Here is a 19,329-nt window from a genome sequence, read left to right as displayed (position 1 = left end):
AGCCTAACTTACATAGCAAAAATGCCATACTCTGATAGAATTTTATCCTCAAGAAAGTGAAATATATTTGGGATCTGAGCTTAGATGTTAATTTCTGTGTTGTTACATAACTAGCTGCAGGACCTTACACAAGTCACTTAACTTTTTGTATCAAGATTGACGATACCCTGCCTACCTTATTCTGGAATTCCAAATTAAAACTGAAATATCAGGGGGTTTGCTTTCTAAATCTTAAAACACTTATTCCAAGCGTCACATTTACTTTCAAATATTTTATTCTGAACCCATGAAAAAAATGAATGGTTGTGAATACTTGATGGTTACTGTTATGTTAAAGGGAAATGTTAAAATCTGGAAACTATTATTTGGCACTTTTATCACTCTTGGAAAGGAAGCCATACAAAGTTAGTGTTGGGAATATTAGAAATAGAGTTCATTTTTCTTTTGAATACTTTTTCTGAAAAAGGGGTTCAGAAGGGAAAGTATTCAATCCTTTTGGAATGACTTCAAATTTTGAAAAACGAGAGCCATTCAAGCTAAAAGAAAATAATTTTTCAACAGCACCCCCCCAAATTAACATACTGTCCCATTTAATGAGTCATTAAAGGATATCATGAAAGGGGAAAGGCAGCACCATCAAGGGTCACAGATTAAATAGACAGTCTGTGAAGATTTATTATGTGCAAAAGGATAACTCTACTATTGAAATCCCCAAAAAAGATAGGACTATTTTTCCAGCTAGTGTTGTGGTGATACTTTCAGTGGCCAGCATTTCTTCTCTGAAATTTTAAGTTTTTGTTCATCAGAAACTAACAGGCAGTTGCAGAAAGGGTCCTTAGTTCCTCACATCCATTTTTGCATAATATAGTGTATAAATGAAACCAGAGGCATTTGAAATGTGTTTATTGTTTTTGCAAAATATTCTCACTGCAGTCTGTGTGTGCATGATTGTGTCTAGAAATCTCTGCCAGATTTCAGAAACAGGATATATAGTACTAAAATGAAGACATAAATTGGAATTAGAAAATAGACCTATAACTATGAAGTGAAGCTTTTTACTTTTATATTTCTTAAAAAAGACTGTAACATACAAGGTGCTAGAGAATTTCTTAAATTAAGGAAAATCTGTTTTATGCTCTTACCCCGTTACCTTGACTTCTCAGTAGTTAATGCAAAAAGAGAATCAGTTTTGTTCTACTAACACCAAACGTACTACAGAAAATAATTTTCAAATTTAATAAAAATAAAGTAATAACTAGTTTCATTTAATACCCCACAATACCCTAAGGATTTTTGTTTGTGACATTTTCCATAGGCTGGGTTTATTCTGGAAAAATAAAAATACATGAGATCAAACAAATAAAACCAGTTGCTTGTTGTGTATTCCTGAGCTAGGAATTTAACTGATCAGGACCTTTTAAATGAAGATAATGCCTGGTTCCATTCCTAATTGAGATTTCTTTGAAAATAGATATCCATGAAATTTTAGAATACTTCTTTTCCAACAATATGAACATTCTATGACCTTGATTTAATTATTAATTATAAGATTATTGTCTTTATTTTAACTTTTAAAATAATTATACTTAGAAATGTTTTAGTTATGTCAGATTTTTAGAAGTTATTTTAGTTAATATTCAATAGGGGCACTTTTAAGGATATTTGTAGGAATTCTCTGTCAACATAAGAGTCTTCTATAACTCAAATAATTATTGCATGACCTGTTTGCTTAATGTGGATTTTTATATATTATGTTTTCTTAAAACAGGTTAATATATACCTGTATATAGTAAAAGGGTGTATTTCCTAAAAGGAAATATAACATATGGTTTCAGTGATAAACCTGTTAATCCAATGATTAAGTGGAGAGTTTAGTCTGCTTTTTAAAACAATTCACAAAATGTAATGTAATCAAGATATTTCTTATTACAAGGACTGCATTGTTCACCTTTCGTTATTCTTTCTATAACTAGGGATATAGATATACATAAAGATATAAATACATGCACATACATAATATATATACACACACAGAAGTTCACATTTTTAACAGTAGTTATCTAATTAGTAGCTCTCTTCATTTTAACTTATATGTCTCTTAGTATTAGTTTTATTGGTTCTGCAGTCAGAGGCAGATTAAATATAGCATTGGATATGTGAACTTTACTTTGTGAAAGAACCTAGAAAGGAAAACCCCAATTTTTATGGCTAGAACTATTAGTAGATGCCGACTGTGAATTCTTTCCTCTCTATAAGTAAAAACAGAATTTCTTACTTCAAGCTTTCTTCTTAAGAAATTTGTTTGAAGGGGCTGTTTTAAATATGTAATACAACTTTTACATTTTGACATATAAAACACAAAAATTATGTATCTAAATTATGTATTGAGGAAAATTGATAAAATTAATATAGACCTCATGGAGACTTGCTTTTAACAGCTTGACAGTTTTGATTTTTTTATATATGTGAGAAAATAATTTTGGTAGCTAATAATATCAGAATGCCAGGAAATTCAGTGCATTTCCCTTTAAACTCCTTTTAATTCAATGCCATGAATAGGCAGTATTGAAAGGATGTGGCTGCTTTGGTCAAGTCTTGTTTCTAGTGTTAGCAGGCATATTGCTAGGATCTAGATAAGAAATTTAAGTTTGCCTATACTTCATTTTTCCAGTCTTACTACTAGATTGTAATAGAACTCAGGGATTAATACATTCTAATTTGCTTTGAGATCCCTCTGTGACTGGTGCTCTTAAAAATGCAGTAGTTTAGAATAATATTTTTAAATAATTATGTTTGCATTTAATTGAAGATAGTTTTTTTTGTTTTATTTATTTATTTATTTAGTACTTAGTGCAACCCTTTCCCTTTATTTCTGAATACTTCTCTAGCAGATTTCCATTTCCTATTCATCATGTTATCCTCCCTCTTCCTCTATATTAGTCAGGAAACTTTGAAAGTCAGACTTTTCCAGTCTTCTCAACACATTTCTGGTTTATATGTTAAAAAGAAATGTCATAAGGATCAATGGAAAAGCACTGAGAACACTGCTCCTATCCCACTGGTTTCATTTTCTGTTTTTCAGATTAATATAATTGATGTAGTTGTCAAATTACTAGAATTTTTGTCAGTAGTTTAACTTGGGAATTTATTTAAAATTATGTTTCTATACCAACGGGAAAGTGCTTTTTCACCTTTCTTATAAGAACAGTAACTTTGCCACCTTTATAGTCAAGAAAAAAAATCTGAAATTGCACTAAGATGTTCCCTAATCTGTACTGCATTTAGTTTCAAATGTGAATGTAAACAATTCACTAATAACTAATTTTTAATCTATGAGATTTTAAAAAGATTTTTTATGTAACATCACCTATACTCCAGGAACTTCTGAATTACTCCATGTGATCTACATTTCTGAATGCTTTTAACAACTGAAGTCACCCCCTCATACTTTTAAATACTTAAATGAAGATAATATGGAGAACATACCTTTAATGTATGAATGTTCAGATTAGCTATTTGGAGTACATTTATATTCAAATTATAATAATCAGTAATATCTTTGGATTTGTTTCTTTTTTGAACTTTCAGAAAATAAATATTCCCTCCTAAAACTCCCATAAGTCAACAAAGTAATATATTTACTGATACAATATACTTACTGATACATGGATAATGCTTAAGTAGTATTAATTATACAGTTACCAAAACCTGCAAGGATCAAAAGATTTTATTTTTAAGAGGGATTTCTCATGCTGCATGGATTATGTTGCTACATAATAGCTCAGTAGTACTTCTGCTGAATTGTAAAATAGCTTAGAGAGGAGTATGATGCCCATAGTTGGTGTAATGCATTGGTAATTAAGAGGGTGGGAGGTTAAGCTTCATTAACTGCTGAGGGATTGTATCTTGGGTTTTATTATGCCCTAGAGAACATAAAAAGTGAGAAGGGTCAAACTGTTGGAATCAGATTTTGCTTGTGCATCTGCCAAAACAAAGACCACAAAATAATATAGCAGTAAGCACCAAATGAGATGAATTGAAAAGGGAAGAAATATATTTACAGCATCTTATGGATAAGGATAAATGTTTCTGGTGAAAAAAATAAATATGCTTAAATACTGGAGTATATTTTGATACTGAAAATTCATAATAATTTGGTTTTATATAGTAGTTTTTTAAAGTAGAATAGATAGTTGTTTTTGTCCAAAGGCAGTGCCAATTTCTTTATTCATATTAATTTTCTAACTTGATTTATTTGATTAAAAGAGGGAAATTTTATACTTTGCATCCTATCTTCTGTATGGAATTTATGATACCTGGTTTTTATTTTTATTTATGTATGATCTTTTTGCCAAATGTTTGGGAACTGTAAGTACCACACACTGCAGGAAAATACCGAAAATCTTATCTGTATCCTTCCTCTTAGGAAACAGGATTATAACAACCATTCAGCATGTTCTGTTGGTGCACCAGGTTAGAAATCATTAGGGAGGAGCCTGATCTGTGATTGACAGCTGTAGTAATTGAATATTAAAGAGCTTATTCTTAGCATTCTCTTGAAATAGACATTTTATTAAAATATTAATTAAAATTTTTATTTGATTAAATATAGACATTGCAATAAATAATATAGATTAGAGATACAGTGATCATCTCTGATACAGTCAAGCATCCCAGTGAGCAACATAGGTGATGGCATACTTAAAAAATATTAGGGTTTACAAATATAACAATATATTAAATACAAACTCTTATATAAATCCCTGAATATTAGAAAGCAAAAAGTACCAGAGTATTTCTTCTTTTTCCCCAAGATGTCATTCCTTGGTACATCTTTAAATCATTCATTTTAACTTGAATTCCAAATAGCAATGTTGAAACCATTAATACAGAATTTTTACATAATGGATTTTTTTGGCAGAGAGTTATAAAGAATGATCTGACACTGTTGCCTTAAGATGAGTTCTCCACTTCCCAAGGCTTAAAAAACCACACTATTGATGATTCTTAATCTATGTGGACCAGTTTTTTATTTTCTGGTATTTTTGTTCAGATTACTGGATAAAAGAATGAAGGGTAACCAGGTATTCACATTGGTCTTAGCTAGAAAAATTGCTAGCATAACAGCATTTATCCGTAACACGTTGGGATAAAATTTTGTTATATATTGATGGAATGATTAGGAAAATTATATAGATAGATAGATAGATGGAATGATTAGAAATAGATGCTAAAGGAATTTTAGCCTCCTCACTAAAGAAATGCCATATTTTATCAAATCTGAGATGTCCTGAATTGTAAGATTTGTCATTATTTTATGTACCACTCATACAAAAACACTGCCAAATAAACTAGGACAAAATGTTTTCTTTTCACTTAGAATTTTTATTCAGTCCTTTCTAAAAGAGTTTTCTCAGACATTTTTTACAACATACCACACTTGCACATAAAAAGAAGATAAGCAAAATGTGTAGCTTATTCGTAAAATTTCTTCACAGTCACGTTACTACATAATGAATCACTTTCTGGTTCATAGTCCTTGACATCACTGTTTTTTCACAACTCGTGCTTTTTTTCCCGTGATACTGTTCTCTGTGACATCAAGAGCACTGGCAATGCATTTCTTAAAAGCTGCTCCACTCTTGCACCTAGATTTTATTCTAAAACAGTGACATCCATTGTCCAAGTATTGTTGTAGATGCTGCCTTGATTTCCTCAGGAAGTATCAATGGAAGTACTCTAGAAAGCCAGGATGCATAGTCTTCCTTAATTGAGCCACATATGGATTCTTGGCAGAAACGCTGAATCACATTTGTCCACCTACACACCAGGAATAACAACCAAGACTGTCATACCCATACAATGATAACTTTGTATCTCCTGCTTTGCTGCCTGGCTGACAATTTGATACAGTACTAACAATTGTAAAATGCATACTAATTTCAGAAATAGTAACATGGGAAGAAAAAATGAGTCAGAATCAATGAAATACAGTAAATATATGCTTAATTTTTGATCCTGGGTTTTGATGTATTGGAATTACCCATTTCCCAGAAATCTAGTTGTCACAAATTTTAATTGTCCTTGTGCACTGTAATGCCATCAGTTTTAAAATAATCACCACTTTTAAATGTGTTGATGTTTCTTGGGAATACTTCTGCATCCCTATTAAAATTGGAACTTAACCTGTGTTCCTTAAATAGTATTTCTTAACATGTATTTCATTCAGCAGTATCATGCATACACAAGTGTTGTCTTGCTCACTTGAGAAATATTCCACCAGGAAAAGAAATTATGTTAAGGGGAAAAAAGAATATTCTCTCTACTGTGATTAGAAGATACTAAAGCTGATAAATCAGAATCTGAACATTTGGTATGTGTTTTTCTGATCTTTGTGAAATACTAACAATAAAATAAGAGGAAACAATCCAGTAATCAAGTTCTTCCAAGGAAATGCTTTAGTCCTTTAAAACATAGATAAACTTAGTATGCTGCAAGAAAATTAAGAAAATTTTATCTTTATTTTAAAAATCAACTGGTCCTGTTGAGGTAATATTGATAAGACTAAGGTGTTTGTGATTTATAAAGTACATTTTTTTCCTCAGGAACTCTTTGACTGTATTTGTGATTGGAGACATATTTTTGCACATTTCAATTTAGAATTTTCAGAGATGTACTTTATTATAAAAATAATTCAAATGGTAGCAAAAAAGGTAAGCAATAATAAAAGAATTAAAGTGAAAAGTTAAATTCCCCCACCCACAGCTTCCACAATCTACAGTTCCACTCTCCCTGTGTGGAAAAATCCCACAATGTTGATTTCTATTAATTATTTTTAGTTACTCCAATGGTTACTGTTACAATTGTAAATTATGGTTTTTGCCTTTTATTTTTGGATTCATCCATTTTAGATAGCACTATTAATTCCCTATTATGTAGGATAAAGTTATCACAACTATCTTTTGCCATCTCTCCTCCCTTCAGCCTGTTATCTCTTGTTAGCTGTAACTTACTTGGACAGTATCAATAATTACAAGTCCTAAATTCTGTAACTATAATTGGGTCTTCAGTGTTTTGTCCATAAGTTCATTTTACAAATTGAAAACACTGAACTGCATTTAAATTTTTTAATTCTATAAATATTTTACTTCAGTGTCAGATAATGTATTTGGACACTTTGAAAATGAAATGCCATCCTCTCTCAACTGAATTTATAGAACAGAACAAGACAATGGGTTTCATTTCTTACACTCCCTCAGTTGCTCAGTGTCATGTCATGTGTTTAGTTCCTTTCTTTTCTTCCTGTTTAGTCCTTTACTTTCTTGTTCTGCTTTTTGTTCTCTTCCCAGCAGTTCTTTTTCCCCCTAGTTTTATTGAGATAAAATTGACATATAACATATTATTTTAAGGTATGCAACATATTGATTGGATATACGTATGTATTATGATATAATTACCAAATTATCTCATAGTTTAGTTAATATCCATCACCTCACAGTTACAGTTTTTTTTCCTTGCAATGGGAACTTTTAAGATCTGTCTCAGCAATTTCAAGTATACAGTACAGTATTGTTAACTATAGTCACCATAATATACACTACATCCCCAGAAATTATTTATCTTATAATTAGAAGTTTGTACCTTTTGACTAGCAGTCACCCATTTCCTCTCCCTCTGGCAACCACTAGTCTGCTCTTTATTTTTATGAGATCAGCTTTTTGTTTTTTTGTTTTTTTAGATTTCACATGTAAATAAGCTCATATAGTATCTATCTTTCTCTGTCTGACTTATTTCACTTAAAAAAATGCCCTCTAGTCCATCATATTGTCACAAATGGCAGAATTTCCTATTTTTCAATGGCTGAATAATATTCCATTATATATAAGTTCTTTATTCATTCATCTGTTGATGGGCACTTAGGTTGTTTCCTTGTCTTGCTGTTCTAAAAACATGCCACAGTGAACATGGGGATACAGATATCTCTTTGATACAGTGGTTTCATTTCTTCAGATACGTACCCAGAAGTGAAATTTCTGAATCAGATAGTGATTCTATATGTAATTTTTTGAGAGACTTCTGCAATGTTTTCCATAGTGACTGCACCAATTTACATTCCCAATAGTGCATAAGGGTTCCCTTTTCTCCACATCCTCTCCAAAGCTATCTCTTGTATTCTTGATGACTGTCATTCTAACAGGTGTGTAAAATACATTTTAAAAAATTTAATGGTTGATAGACAATATATGTCTTCGTTGTGTCAAAAGATGTTACCAGTTTTATTTATTCTTGCACATTGTACTTTATTCTTTTTTTATATTGCTAAATTATGTCTTCAAATAATCTTTTCAGAAAAAGGTTTTGGTAGGTAAGTTTTTGAAACATTATATGCCTTTTAAAAAATATTTTGTGCTTATACTTAATAGATAATTTTCCTGGATGGGGAATTCTAGGTTTAATATCAAATTTCCTCATACTTTGAAGACATTTTTCCCTGTATTTTAAAATCCAGTGTTGCTGAGCTATCTAATGCTAATCTATTTCTTGGCCCCTAGCAACATCTAATCTGCATAGTATCTCTGTAGTTTGCTTTTTCTAGAATTTTGTATATAACATAATGCTTTTTAGATTAACTGTGTTCCTATATGTATCAGTTTCTTCCTTTAACTGTTTTTTTTGTTTGTTTTTTTTTAGCCATTTGTCAGTTGATGGACATTTGGGTTCTTTCCACTTTTTGACTATTAAATGAAGTTGTTGTGAACGTCCCTGTATATATCTTTGTATGGACACGTTTTTTTATATCTCTTGGGTAAATATCTAAGAAGATAATTGTGGGGTCATATTGAAAGTGAATGTTCACATTTTAGAGAAATTTCCAAACTCTTCTCTAAAGTAGCTATACAATTTTGCACTCTCACCAACAATGTATAAAAATTCCAGTTGCCTACTTCCTTTTCAGCATTTGATGGTGTCAGTTTTTTGAATTATATTTGAACAAGTCTAGTGATATCTCATTGTGGTTTTAATTTGCGTTTTCCTAATCGCTAATAATGTTGAGCATCTTTTCATGTGTTTGTTTGCCATCCATATGTCTTTTGATAAAGTGTCTTTTCGGCCCTTTTGTCCAGTTGTTATTGCATTGTTTGTATTTTTATCATTGAGTTGTCAGTGTTTTTATATTCTGTATATACATACTTTATCAGATATGTGTTTAGCAAGTATTTTCTCCTAATCTATACCTTGTCTCTTTGTTTCTTAACGATATCTTTTGAAAAGCATTTTGCTTTACTTTTACAAAGTCCAGTACATTTCATGCTGTGTTTTGTCCTATTTAAGAAAAATTTGCATCACCCAGGGATCATCAAACTTTTCTTTAAAGGGCTAGATCATAAATATTTTTGGCTTTGCAAGCCATATGGTCTCTGTTACAACTACTCAGTTTTGCTATTGTAATACAAAGACAGCCACACACAATTTCTAAGCAAATGAGTATGTTACAGTATGTTACAATGAAACTATTTACAAAAATAGGTGGCTTTTGGATTTGACCCACAGACCATAATTTGATCCCTGAAATACCTCAAAACCACTCATTTTCTCCTTTGTTATTTTCTGAGAATTTGTTATTATCCTTTTGCTATTAAATTACCTTGGCACCTATGTAGAAAATCAATTAAATAAATACCTCATTCTCTTTCTTAACCTTTTCTGTTCAACTGAATCATATGTCTATCTTAAACATGGACTTCAGCTTTCTATTTTTATGTCTTGAAATCAGGTACTTTAAGTCCTCTAACTTTCTTCTTTATAAGAGCTATTTCTGGCTATTACAGGGCTTTTGCATTTCCATGTAAATTTTAGATTCAGCTTGCCAGTTTATATGAAAATCTTGCTGAAATTGTTATTCCCCAGTTATTTTTTTCTCTCTGTCCTTTGTTTTTGTTAGTTTCTATTGCTGTCTTCAACATCATTAATTTGTGATCTATTCATGGCCTTTCTATATGTTGTGAACTTACTCCCTTTGGTTCATTTTACTGTTATTTTAATGACATTTTTGTTTGTAATGAGTTAGTTTCTAACCCCTGCTATTACAAATTAGACTCTTCTTTTCTAGCAAGTGAGTTTTTATTGAATATCCAAATGTACAAGTTACTACATCAAGCAAAGGAAACAGCAATAGTAGAGACTCAGAGGTAGAACAGCTCAGGACTTACTGGGTTAGCATACATTGTCCACACTGTTAGAGAATAGTATGAAATAAGGTTCAGAGTGCAGTGATACCTTCTTTCTGAGATATTTAAAGGGTTAACTGAGAGCTCTTGGATGCATGCTTCCCTGAGCCAGGAGAAAGAATTAACTAGTCTTGAATGACTGAGAAAATAATTGTAGAGAAATTAAGGAGGAGGCGGATCTGAGAGAAAGGGAGAAAAGAAGAATGAAAGACAAGAACCTGAATTATTGTATACTTTGAGTTTGACATGCAGTCGAACATTCAGGTAGAATATCCAGAATGCAGTTAAAAATCTAGGCCTAGAAATTGGGGGATGGTTGGAAATAAAGCTTTGTTGGCCATCATTTATTTCACCCTCAAACACTTGTTGAATGCTTACTCTGTGCCAGAAACTATGTTATGGACAGAATGTTCGTGTCCCCACAAAATTCATGTCCTTCTCCCAGCAGCCCAAAAGTTTTAACTCATTCCATCATCAACTCTAAATTCTAAAGTCCAAAGTCTCTTCTTAGTATCATCTAAATCATGTATGGATGAGACTTGAGGTATGATTTATCCTGAGGCAAAATTCCTTTCCAGATGTGAACCTGTGAAACCAGGCAAATTATGTGCTTCCATAAAACGGTGGTGGGACAGGCATAGGATAGACATTCCGAATCCAAGGGAGAAATCAGAAAGAAGGAATGGATGGTGGATTCCAAGCAAGTCCAAAATTTAACAAAGCAAATTTCATTAAATCTTAAGGCCCCAAAATTAATCTCTTTGGTTCTATATTCTGTCTACTAGGCACACTGGGGTGGCAGCATCATGCCCCTTCAGCTGAGTGGGGCACCTTTTGAAGCCGAGTTGGAAGCAGCCTTATCCCTCCGGCCTTGCACTCCCTGTGGTGGGAGGGGCAGCCCTGATTATCTCTTAATCAACTTTTGAGCCCATCCTTCCATTTCTGGAAGGAATAGCTCATCTTTGAGGCCAAATAGCTCTGGGATCCTGTCCTGCAAAATCCAAGAATTCCTTAATTCCATCTTGCCTTCCGTGGTCTCTTTAGTTCAAACTGGCAGCCTCTCTACTGGTATCATCCCATCTCTACTCTTGGCTTCTGTTGAGATAGCTGATTTAGCCTTGGAGTTGTACCCGTGATCTCTTTTTCAAATGATTATTCAGCCATACCCTCAGTGTTCTTTCAGAACAAGCTTTCCCATTTTTTGCAATCATGATAGGCTGAAAATTCAAGTTCTGGTTCCTTTCTGCTTAACGATATCTTTAATTTATCTCTCTCCTTTTATATTTTACTATAAGCAGTCAGGAGGAACCGAGCACCAGTCACTCTTTCAGTCTGATAGGTTTAACACAAACACAGTGCTTCGTGGAATAAGAAATACTTAAGCTATTTTTCCTTAGAAGAAAAATGGTATGTGAAACAGACCATTTGAGACTCTATAACTCACTCAATACTGCAAAATAAGATTTTTAAAAATTCTCTAACATTAGTAAGAGGTGTTGCTTTTAATATTCATGTGAAAATGAGTTTAGGGTTGGTAGAGTAGGCATAGACCACCATCAGCTCTTTCTTATGCATTTATTTGCCTTCTTATTTTATACTGCTTTTTTTTCTTCAGTTTTTATGTCTATCTGTATCCTTAGATAAAATATGAAGATTTAGCTCTCATATAATACCGCACATACATACACACACTCTTTCTCTCTCTCTCTTTCTCTCTCCCTCTCTCTGTTTCTCCTTTCATTATATTTAAGTGGCCTTCCCCAGTGTTTACATTATGTCAATTCATTATTTACCACATTTAACATTCTATGATTGTACATATACCCTCCTTTGGGGTACATCTTTTATTTTTTTCTGGAGTTATTAATTGCTTCATTTTTTCAGCTGTGTCAATGACTAATTCATCTCCAAGCTTTCCCCTGGAGTCCTAAAATTCCTCCCTGTTGTGTTTAAGCATCATCTCCATAGGCCTCTCCATCTTCCGCTCCCAAATGGGCTGCTTGCTGTCTAGGCTGTCTACCCAGCTGTGATTCTGGCCAGCACTTTCCCTTCTTCATCTAGCAGTTGCCCTGACTTTGCTCCTGGTGGAGCATATCATCTAGTAACTTGAGAGTGAATGGAAGTAAGGAGTAGGTGTGAGATGGAAGAGGGTTTTCTTTTTTTTTTTTTAATTTTGTATGTCTGAAAATGTCTTAATTTTACAATAATTTGGTTGACTATAGAACCCTGGGCTGGAAATAAATTTCCCTCTGTAAAATCCAGTATTGCTGTTGCAAAGTTTCATGCAATTTGTGTTCCTGACCTGTCTCTACCCAACCCCTGGAAGCTTTTTAGATTTTTTTCCTTTTATCTCTCTTGTTCTGAAATGTCAGAATTATGTGCTTTGTTGTAGGTATATTTTCATTGATAGTTTGAGTACTCTGTAGGATTTTAATTCTAGAATTTCCTATTTTTCATTTCTGGAAATTTCTCATAGATTATTTCTTTGATATTTTCCTCTGCTATATTTTCTGTTTTTCTATCTAGAAATCATTTTATGTTGTCAACCTCCTGGAAATCATCTAGATATTTTCTTTACTTTCATTTTCTGTCTCTTAAAGAGACAGTATAGAATAATAGTTAAGAGACTAAGTGATAGAGTGAGATTGTCCTGGCTCTGCCATTAAAGTACTTTGTGACCTTCAACAAGCTAATTAACCTTTATGCTCCAATGTCTTTATCTATAAAATGATTTTAATAATAATACTTACTTCTTAAGATTGTCTTAAGGATGAAATATGTTATTTGTATAAAGTGCTAGATAGAATTGTGTCTGGCAGTTGGAAAGCTCTTTAAAACATGTTAACTACTGTGGAGGGTTTTTCATTATCATTGCTTTCATCATAATTATTGTTCTTTTATTCTGAGAGATTTGGTCAACTTGATCTTCTTGTGCTTCTGGTCAGTTTTTTCCAAATTTGCCATTACATTTTTAATTTCTAGAAATTCTTAATGTTTTTGCTGATTGTTTCCTTTTATTGAAGTATTTTATTTTTCTGGCATTGCTTCCATTTCCTGGTCACTTGTCTTGGTCTTTGAATTCCATATCAGATGCTTTGATCAAATATCTGATAATTTTTGGCTGTCCTTTGACATTAAAGAGTTAGGTACCAGGAAGCTAATTGAAAGGGCTGTGTATTTGGGCATATAACTTGTTGTTTTGTAGGCTTACTGTAAGTTTAGTTAGTGGTGTTTCCCTGAAGGTCTTTTGTTTTTATTTTGTCAGTTTCCCCAGGGGAGAATCCTCTAATATCCCAGTCTCCTGCCTGTTCTGCGTAAGGGTGGCTTATGGATTTCAAAGAGCCTATCAGGGGGAGCTGACTCTGTGTGTGTGTGTGTGTGTGTGTGTGTGTGTGTGTGTGTGTGTGTGTGAGAGAGAGAGAGAGAGAGAGAGAAAGTTGTCTCACTCTTCTATCTGAAGACTTTCAATAAATTACCCCGTTTTCAATATGATGTCTCACACCTGCCCTCTACAGTGCTGCTATGTCCAAAGTTTGTCTGATTTGACCTTTCCTTTCCTCTGGCACCGCGGGGGACAAGTAGAATCCTGGCTCTTAGAGAATGTAGGGCGTCTGGGCAGCCTACCATTCCTTTTAAAGATTTTCAACCAGTCCTGTTTTCACTCAAGACTGTTGTTCCTTGCTTGCTGAAATTACATACTGCTTTGTTTTCTAAGTTTGCCAGTTCTTAAGATTTGTTAAAGTCAAATGGTGGAAAGTGCAGTGTTTATTATATCATTCTCTGTTCTTTTCTGTGTGTCTATATATATATATATGAATCTCATGGAAAAAAACAATCTGAGAGGCAAAGAATTTATATTTAATCACAATTTATTTTAGCATTCTTGGAGAATAAAAACAACTGTAAGATTCAACAGTAGAGAAATGATAAACTGAATTTTGATTAAGGCATGTAATATGACATTATACAGCCATTGAAAATCTCTGACCAATAGAATGCTCTGTGATATTCAAAATTTTTTACCTGCCCTGCCCAAAAGAGTAGCCATTAGCCACATATGACTATTGAGTGCTTGAAATATGGCTAGGGTAACTGAGGTACTGAATTTTTCATTTTGTTTAATTTTAATTAATAAAAACTTAAATTTAACTAGCCACATGTTACCAGGGGCTAGCATATTGAATAGCATAATTCTAGACCAGTAGTTTTATAAAGAATGCTGATATGTCTTTATAACTGAGGTTAGCAAAATGAATTCAGGCTCTTGCATCCTCCACATACCTGATGAACCTCTTAACATTAGTGCTCTTTCTAATATATCATGATCTGGGAAATAGCATTAATACATTTTTGAAAGTTTGTTATATATAGTAGTATGATATCTGCATGGAAAGTATCTATAGTAGTATATTGTATAGAGTTTCATTTAATTCTATGTGGAATTGTCTGATCTGCATCAGTTTTGACCTTGTCAGAGAGACCACCTATGACCATCTTAAACAGAGCCTCTGCCTTCTTACCTTGCTTCACTTTCCTGCATTTATTATCATTGACTTCTTATATAAGTACTTACTACTTTGCTCCCCTAACTAGAATGAAAGCTTAGTATATAGGTAATAAACGTAATGGTTAAGAGCACATTTTGGACTCAGACTCCCCAGGTTCAAATCTTAGCTCCATCTTTTACTAGCTCTGTGGCCTTGAGCAAAGTGACTTAACCTCTTTATGTTTCAGGCCTCTACTGTATAAAAGGAGGATGAGAGTACCTACTTCATAAGGTTATTATGAACATTGAATTAATAAGTCTAAAGCGCTTGGTGCCTAGAATAGAGTAAGCACTATACTTGTCTACTCTGGTCATTGTTACCAAGTGTGCTCTGTGCTGTATCCTCAAAGCCTCACCAGAACTTGGCATACAGTTAGCTACTCAGTAAGTAATATTTTAGTGTAACAGATACTTTAGTCTTATAAAAATATAAGAACCTCTCCCTTATACCCTATGTAAAAATTCACTCATTATGGATCAAAGACCTAAATGTAAGAGTTAAAATTCATAGAAGAAAACAAAGGTATAAATCTTCATGACCTTGGATTAGGCAACAATTTGTTAAATATGACATCAAAAGTACAAGCAACAAAGCAAAAACAATAAATTGGGCTTTATTAAAATTAAAAATATTTTCACAACAAAGAAAGTGCTTACTGCTAAAAAAGTAAAAAGACAAAACACAGAATATGAAAAAATATTTGTAAATCATATATATGATGAGTCTAATACCCAGAATAAACAAAGAACTCAACAACTTAAACAATCCAGCTTAAAAATGGGCAAAGGACATGTAGACATTTCCAAAGAAGATACACAAATGGCCAAAACTAGCACGTGAAAAGATGCTCAACATCATTGTCATTAGTGAAATGCAAATCAAAACCACAATGAGACCACTTCACATCCAGTAGGATAGCTAGTTAGAAGAAGGAGGAGAGGAAGAGGAAGAAGAAGGAGGAGGAGGAGGAAGATGAGGAAAGAAGGGAGGGAGGAAGGAAGGAAAAAGACAGAAAAGAAAGAAGAAAGGAGAAGTGTTGGAGAGGATGTGGAAAAATTGGAACTCTAAAACATTATAGGTGGAAATATAAAATGCTGCAGCCATTATGGAAAGAATTTTTGTAGTTCCTTAAAAAGTTAGGAAGAGTTACCCTATGACCCAGCAGTTCTTCCCCTAGGTATATACCCAAGAGAACTGGAAATATATGTTCATGTAAAATCTCATGCATGGATATTCACAGCCTCTTTAGTTGTAATAGCCAAAAAGTGGAAACAATCCAAATGTCTATCAGCTAATGAATGGAAAACCAAATGTGACATATCCATACAATGGAATATTATTCAGTCAGAAAACAATGAAGTACTCATACATGCTACAACATGGATGAACCTTGAAAAAACATTATGCTAAGTGTAAAGAAACCAGACACAAAAGGCTGTGTGTTGTGTAATTCTGTTTATATGAAATGTCCAGACTAGACTAAACCATAGAGACAGAAAGTAGATTAGAGATTGACAGGGACTAGGAGAAGGGGGTGGGGAGTGACTGTTTACTGAGTGTGAGGTTTCTTTTAGGAGTAATGAAAATGTACTGAAATTAGGCAGTAATAATTATTGCACAACTCTGAACATACTGAAAACCACTGAACTGCACACTTTATTTTTTTAAACATTTCTTATTGAGTTATAGTCATTTTACAATGTTGTGTCAAATTCCAAGGTAGAGCACAATTTTTCAGTTATACTTGAACATGCATATATTCATTGTCACATTTTTTTCCGCTGTGAGCTACCACAAGATCTTGTATATATTTCCCTGTACCGTATAATCTTGTATATATTTCCCTATTCCGTATAATCTTGTTTATCTATTCTATATATGCCTGTCAATATCTACAAATTTTGAACTTCCAGTTTATCCCTTCCCACCCCCCACCACTTGGCAACCACAAGTTTGTATTCTATGTCTATGAGTCTGTTTCTGTTTTGTATTTATGTTTGGTTTTGTTTTGGTTTTTTTTTTTTTTTTTTTTTTTTTTTTGGTTCCACATATGAGTGATCTTATATGGTATTTTTCTTTCTCTTTCTGGCTTACTTCACTTAGAATGACATTCTCTAGGGATATCCATGTTACTGCAAATGGCGTTATGTTGTCATTTTTATGGCTGAATAGTTTTCCATTTGTATAAATATACCACCTCTTCTTTATCCAGTCATCTGTTGATGAACATTTAGGCTGTTTCCATGTCTTGGCTGTTGTAAATAGTGCTGCTATGAACATTGGGGTGCAGGTGTCTTTTTGAAGTAGGGTTCCTTCTGGAGCGGGATTCCTGGGTCATATGGTAAGTCTATTCCTAGTCTTTTGAGAAATCTCCATACTGTTTTCCACAGTGGCTGCACCAACCTTGCATTCCCACCAGCAGTGTAGGAGGTGAACTGCACACTTTAAAAGGGTTAAAATGATGAATTTTCTTTTATGTGAATTACATTTCAATTTTTAAAAAAATACATATGAAAACAAAACCTTAAATGGACATTTCTAAGAGTGTACTTTCTGTACATATTTTGAACATTTTCACCTTTAACTTTAGGGAATGAGCATCTGTTTTATCAATACTAAAATCAGAATCATTATAATTTTTACCGTACATATAAAAGTTTTTAAAATGGTGAAATGTCCACTATAGGAGTGGAAACATATTGAATAAGATGTATGAGGAAATGCTTACCTTTTTTATACTCCCATCTTGTTTACATACCTTAGCCATATTAATAAGGGATGTCTAATATTTTAGGACTAGTTTTTAATACTATACTCCTTAATTTGAGAACATTTCAGTTCAAAACTAATATATTTAACCAATGAGAGGCAATGTATAAATTTTAAAATATATGTTCCATCTCTTTGGAAAAAAGTAATTTTTAAAATATTTCTGGTTTTGAGTTATGGGTGACCTTTGTCATAACTATTGTTAAATATTCTTGAGATTGAAAAAAGAGTACAAATACTTATGCTAAATATTGCCTAATGTTGACAGTACAAAAATGTGTGGCTCTGAGTAATGGTTAAAACAATTATTTGACTAAATTCTCATAATCAACCATTTATTGAATGCCTAACATGTCCAGGTGCCATCCTCTGCATTTACATTTTTAACTCATTTATTCCTTATAATAAGCCAATGAAGTGAATACTATTATCTACATTTTCCTTACAATGAGTAGAGGCAGTCAGGGTAGCCAGAGATACACCTACTAGTGTGAAGTCAATATTTGAACCCAAACAGTCTGTTTGCAGAATTCAAACTCATAACCACTACGCTGTGTTCCACTATATACCTCACAAATATTTGTTTCCATTGGAAAAAGCAGTCACTTTATGTTTTGTAAGATATTAATGCTTTGCTAGGAATGATGTTTTCAGAGTTTAAATGATATAACTAGTTTCTAAAACTGGCATAAATTTCTTAGGAGGTGACTAAAATATATGATGATTACTGTATTTTCTAGGTGATTAGTGGACATGATTCTAAGCATAAATAAATTTGATCCTGAAAAGTAAAAGTTATAACTTAGACTAATTTATGATGTGGCACAAGATTATGTTTACTAATCCAATGCTGTATATTATCTTTATGATTCTGGCTAATAAAAAATAAAATAATTGTATATACTTTCCTCCTCCAGGAAACTTTTTTGTACTTTTTTCTTTGCATTATTTCTCTATTAACTCTTCACAAAACAATGTTTTCTGTATATTTTTTTGTAGCCACTCGGTAGGTCACTCAGTAGGTCAGCTTCCAAGAAAGAAAAGGAAAATTGGAATTCAGTGTCTCTTAATCAGAGATTTTAAATTCTGTTTTCGTTGTTAAAGGAAGAGACATAGGCTTGCAGGTGCAAAACTAGCTTTTGATATGGGCAAAATAAATGTCTTTACTGTTAGTTGTTACTTCACCCATTATTTCGGTGAACGAGTTTTTTGAATTCTAGAATTACAAACCAGTAAACAGATTTGTGCACATGCTTTATTTTTACCTTGTGGCAAACATAACAATAATTACATGTAATACATAAGTGCTAATTCCAGACTTTGCTTCAAGTATATAAATTTTTTTAAATAAGCATAGCTCTTGTTGCAACAGCATTTGGTTTTTGCTAGTATAAAAATTTGAATATTTTCCTTAAATTCTCATTCATTGGTAAAAAAATTGAACTTTATACTTTATATATAAACCCTTTGCCTCTGTTTTAGAAATATCTATATTGTCATGATTTTATATTTGAATCAGTTTTAAGATGTCAATTTTTAATGCATTAGAAATTTCTAGTATTGCTAGTATTACGATTTAAGAAAATTGTCTTTTTTTTGTTTTTTGGCACAGATACTCAGTAATGTGTTGTTCTGTTTTCTTAGGAACTTCCTGCACCATTACTTGATGATAATTGTAAAAAAGATTTTGATGAAGACGTGTGTAATCATGAAACACCAGAATCTAACATTAAGATGAAAATAGCTTGGCGTTACCAGTTATTACCCAAGATGGAGGCAAGTCA

The 19,329-nt window shown here is 32.7% G+C and overlaps 1 protein-coding gene across 2 annotated transcripts in view; it reads left to right on the top strand.

Annotated features, from left to right (window-relative positions):
- The window catches only part of ELP4 (elongator acetyltransferase complex subunit 4), a 209,780-nt gene that overhangs the window by 30,986 nt on the left and 159,465 nt on the right, over positions 1-19,329 (top strand). For both annotated transcript variants that reach the window (XM_011000437.2, XM_064492477.1), the window contains exon 4: positions 19,190-19,321. In XM_011000437.2, the coding sequence (XP_010998739.1) occupies positions 19,190-19,321 (132 nt within the window). The remainder of the gene's footprint in view (positions 1-19,189; positions 19,322-19,329) is intronic.

The sequence above is a fragment of the Camelus dromedarius genome, chromosome 12, assembly GCF_036321535.1.
Source record: "Camelus dromedarius isolate mCamDro1 chromosome 12, mCamDro1.pat, whole genome shotgun sequence".
In the NCBI taxonomy this organism is placed as follows: Eukaryota; Metazoa; Chordata; class Mammalia; order Artiodactyla; family Camelidae; genus Camelus; species Camelus dromedarius.
The sequence above is the reverse complement of the archived record's forward strand: the minus strand, read 5'-3'. Positions and strand labels throughout refer to the sequence as shown.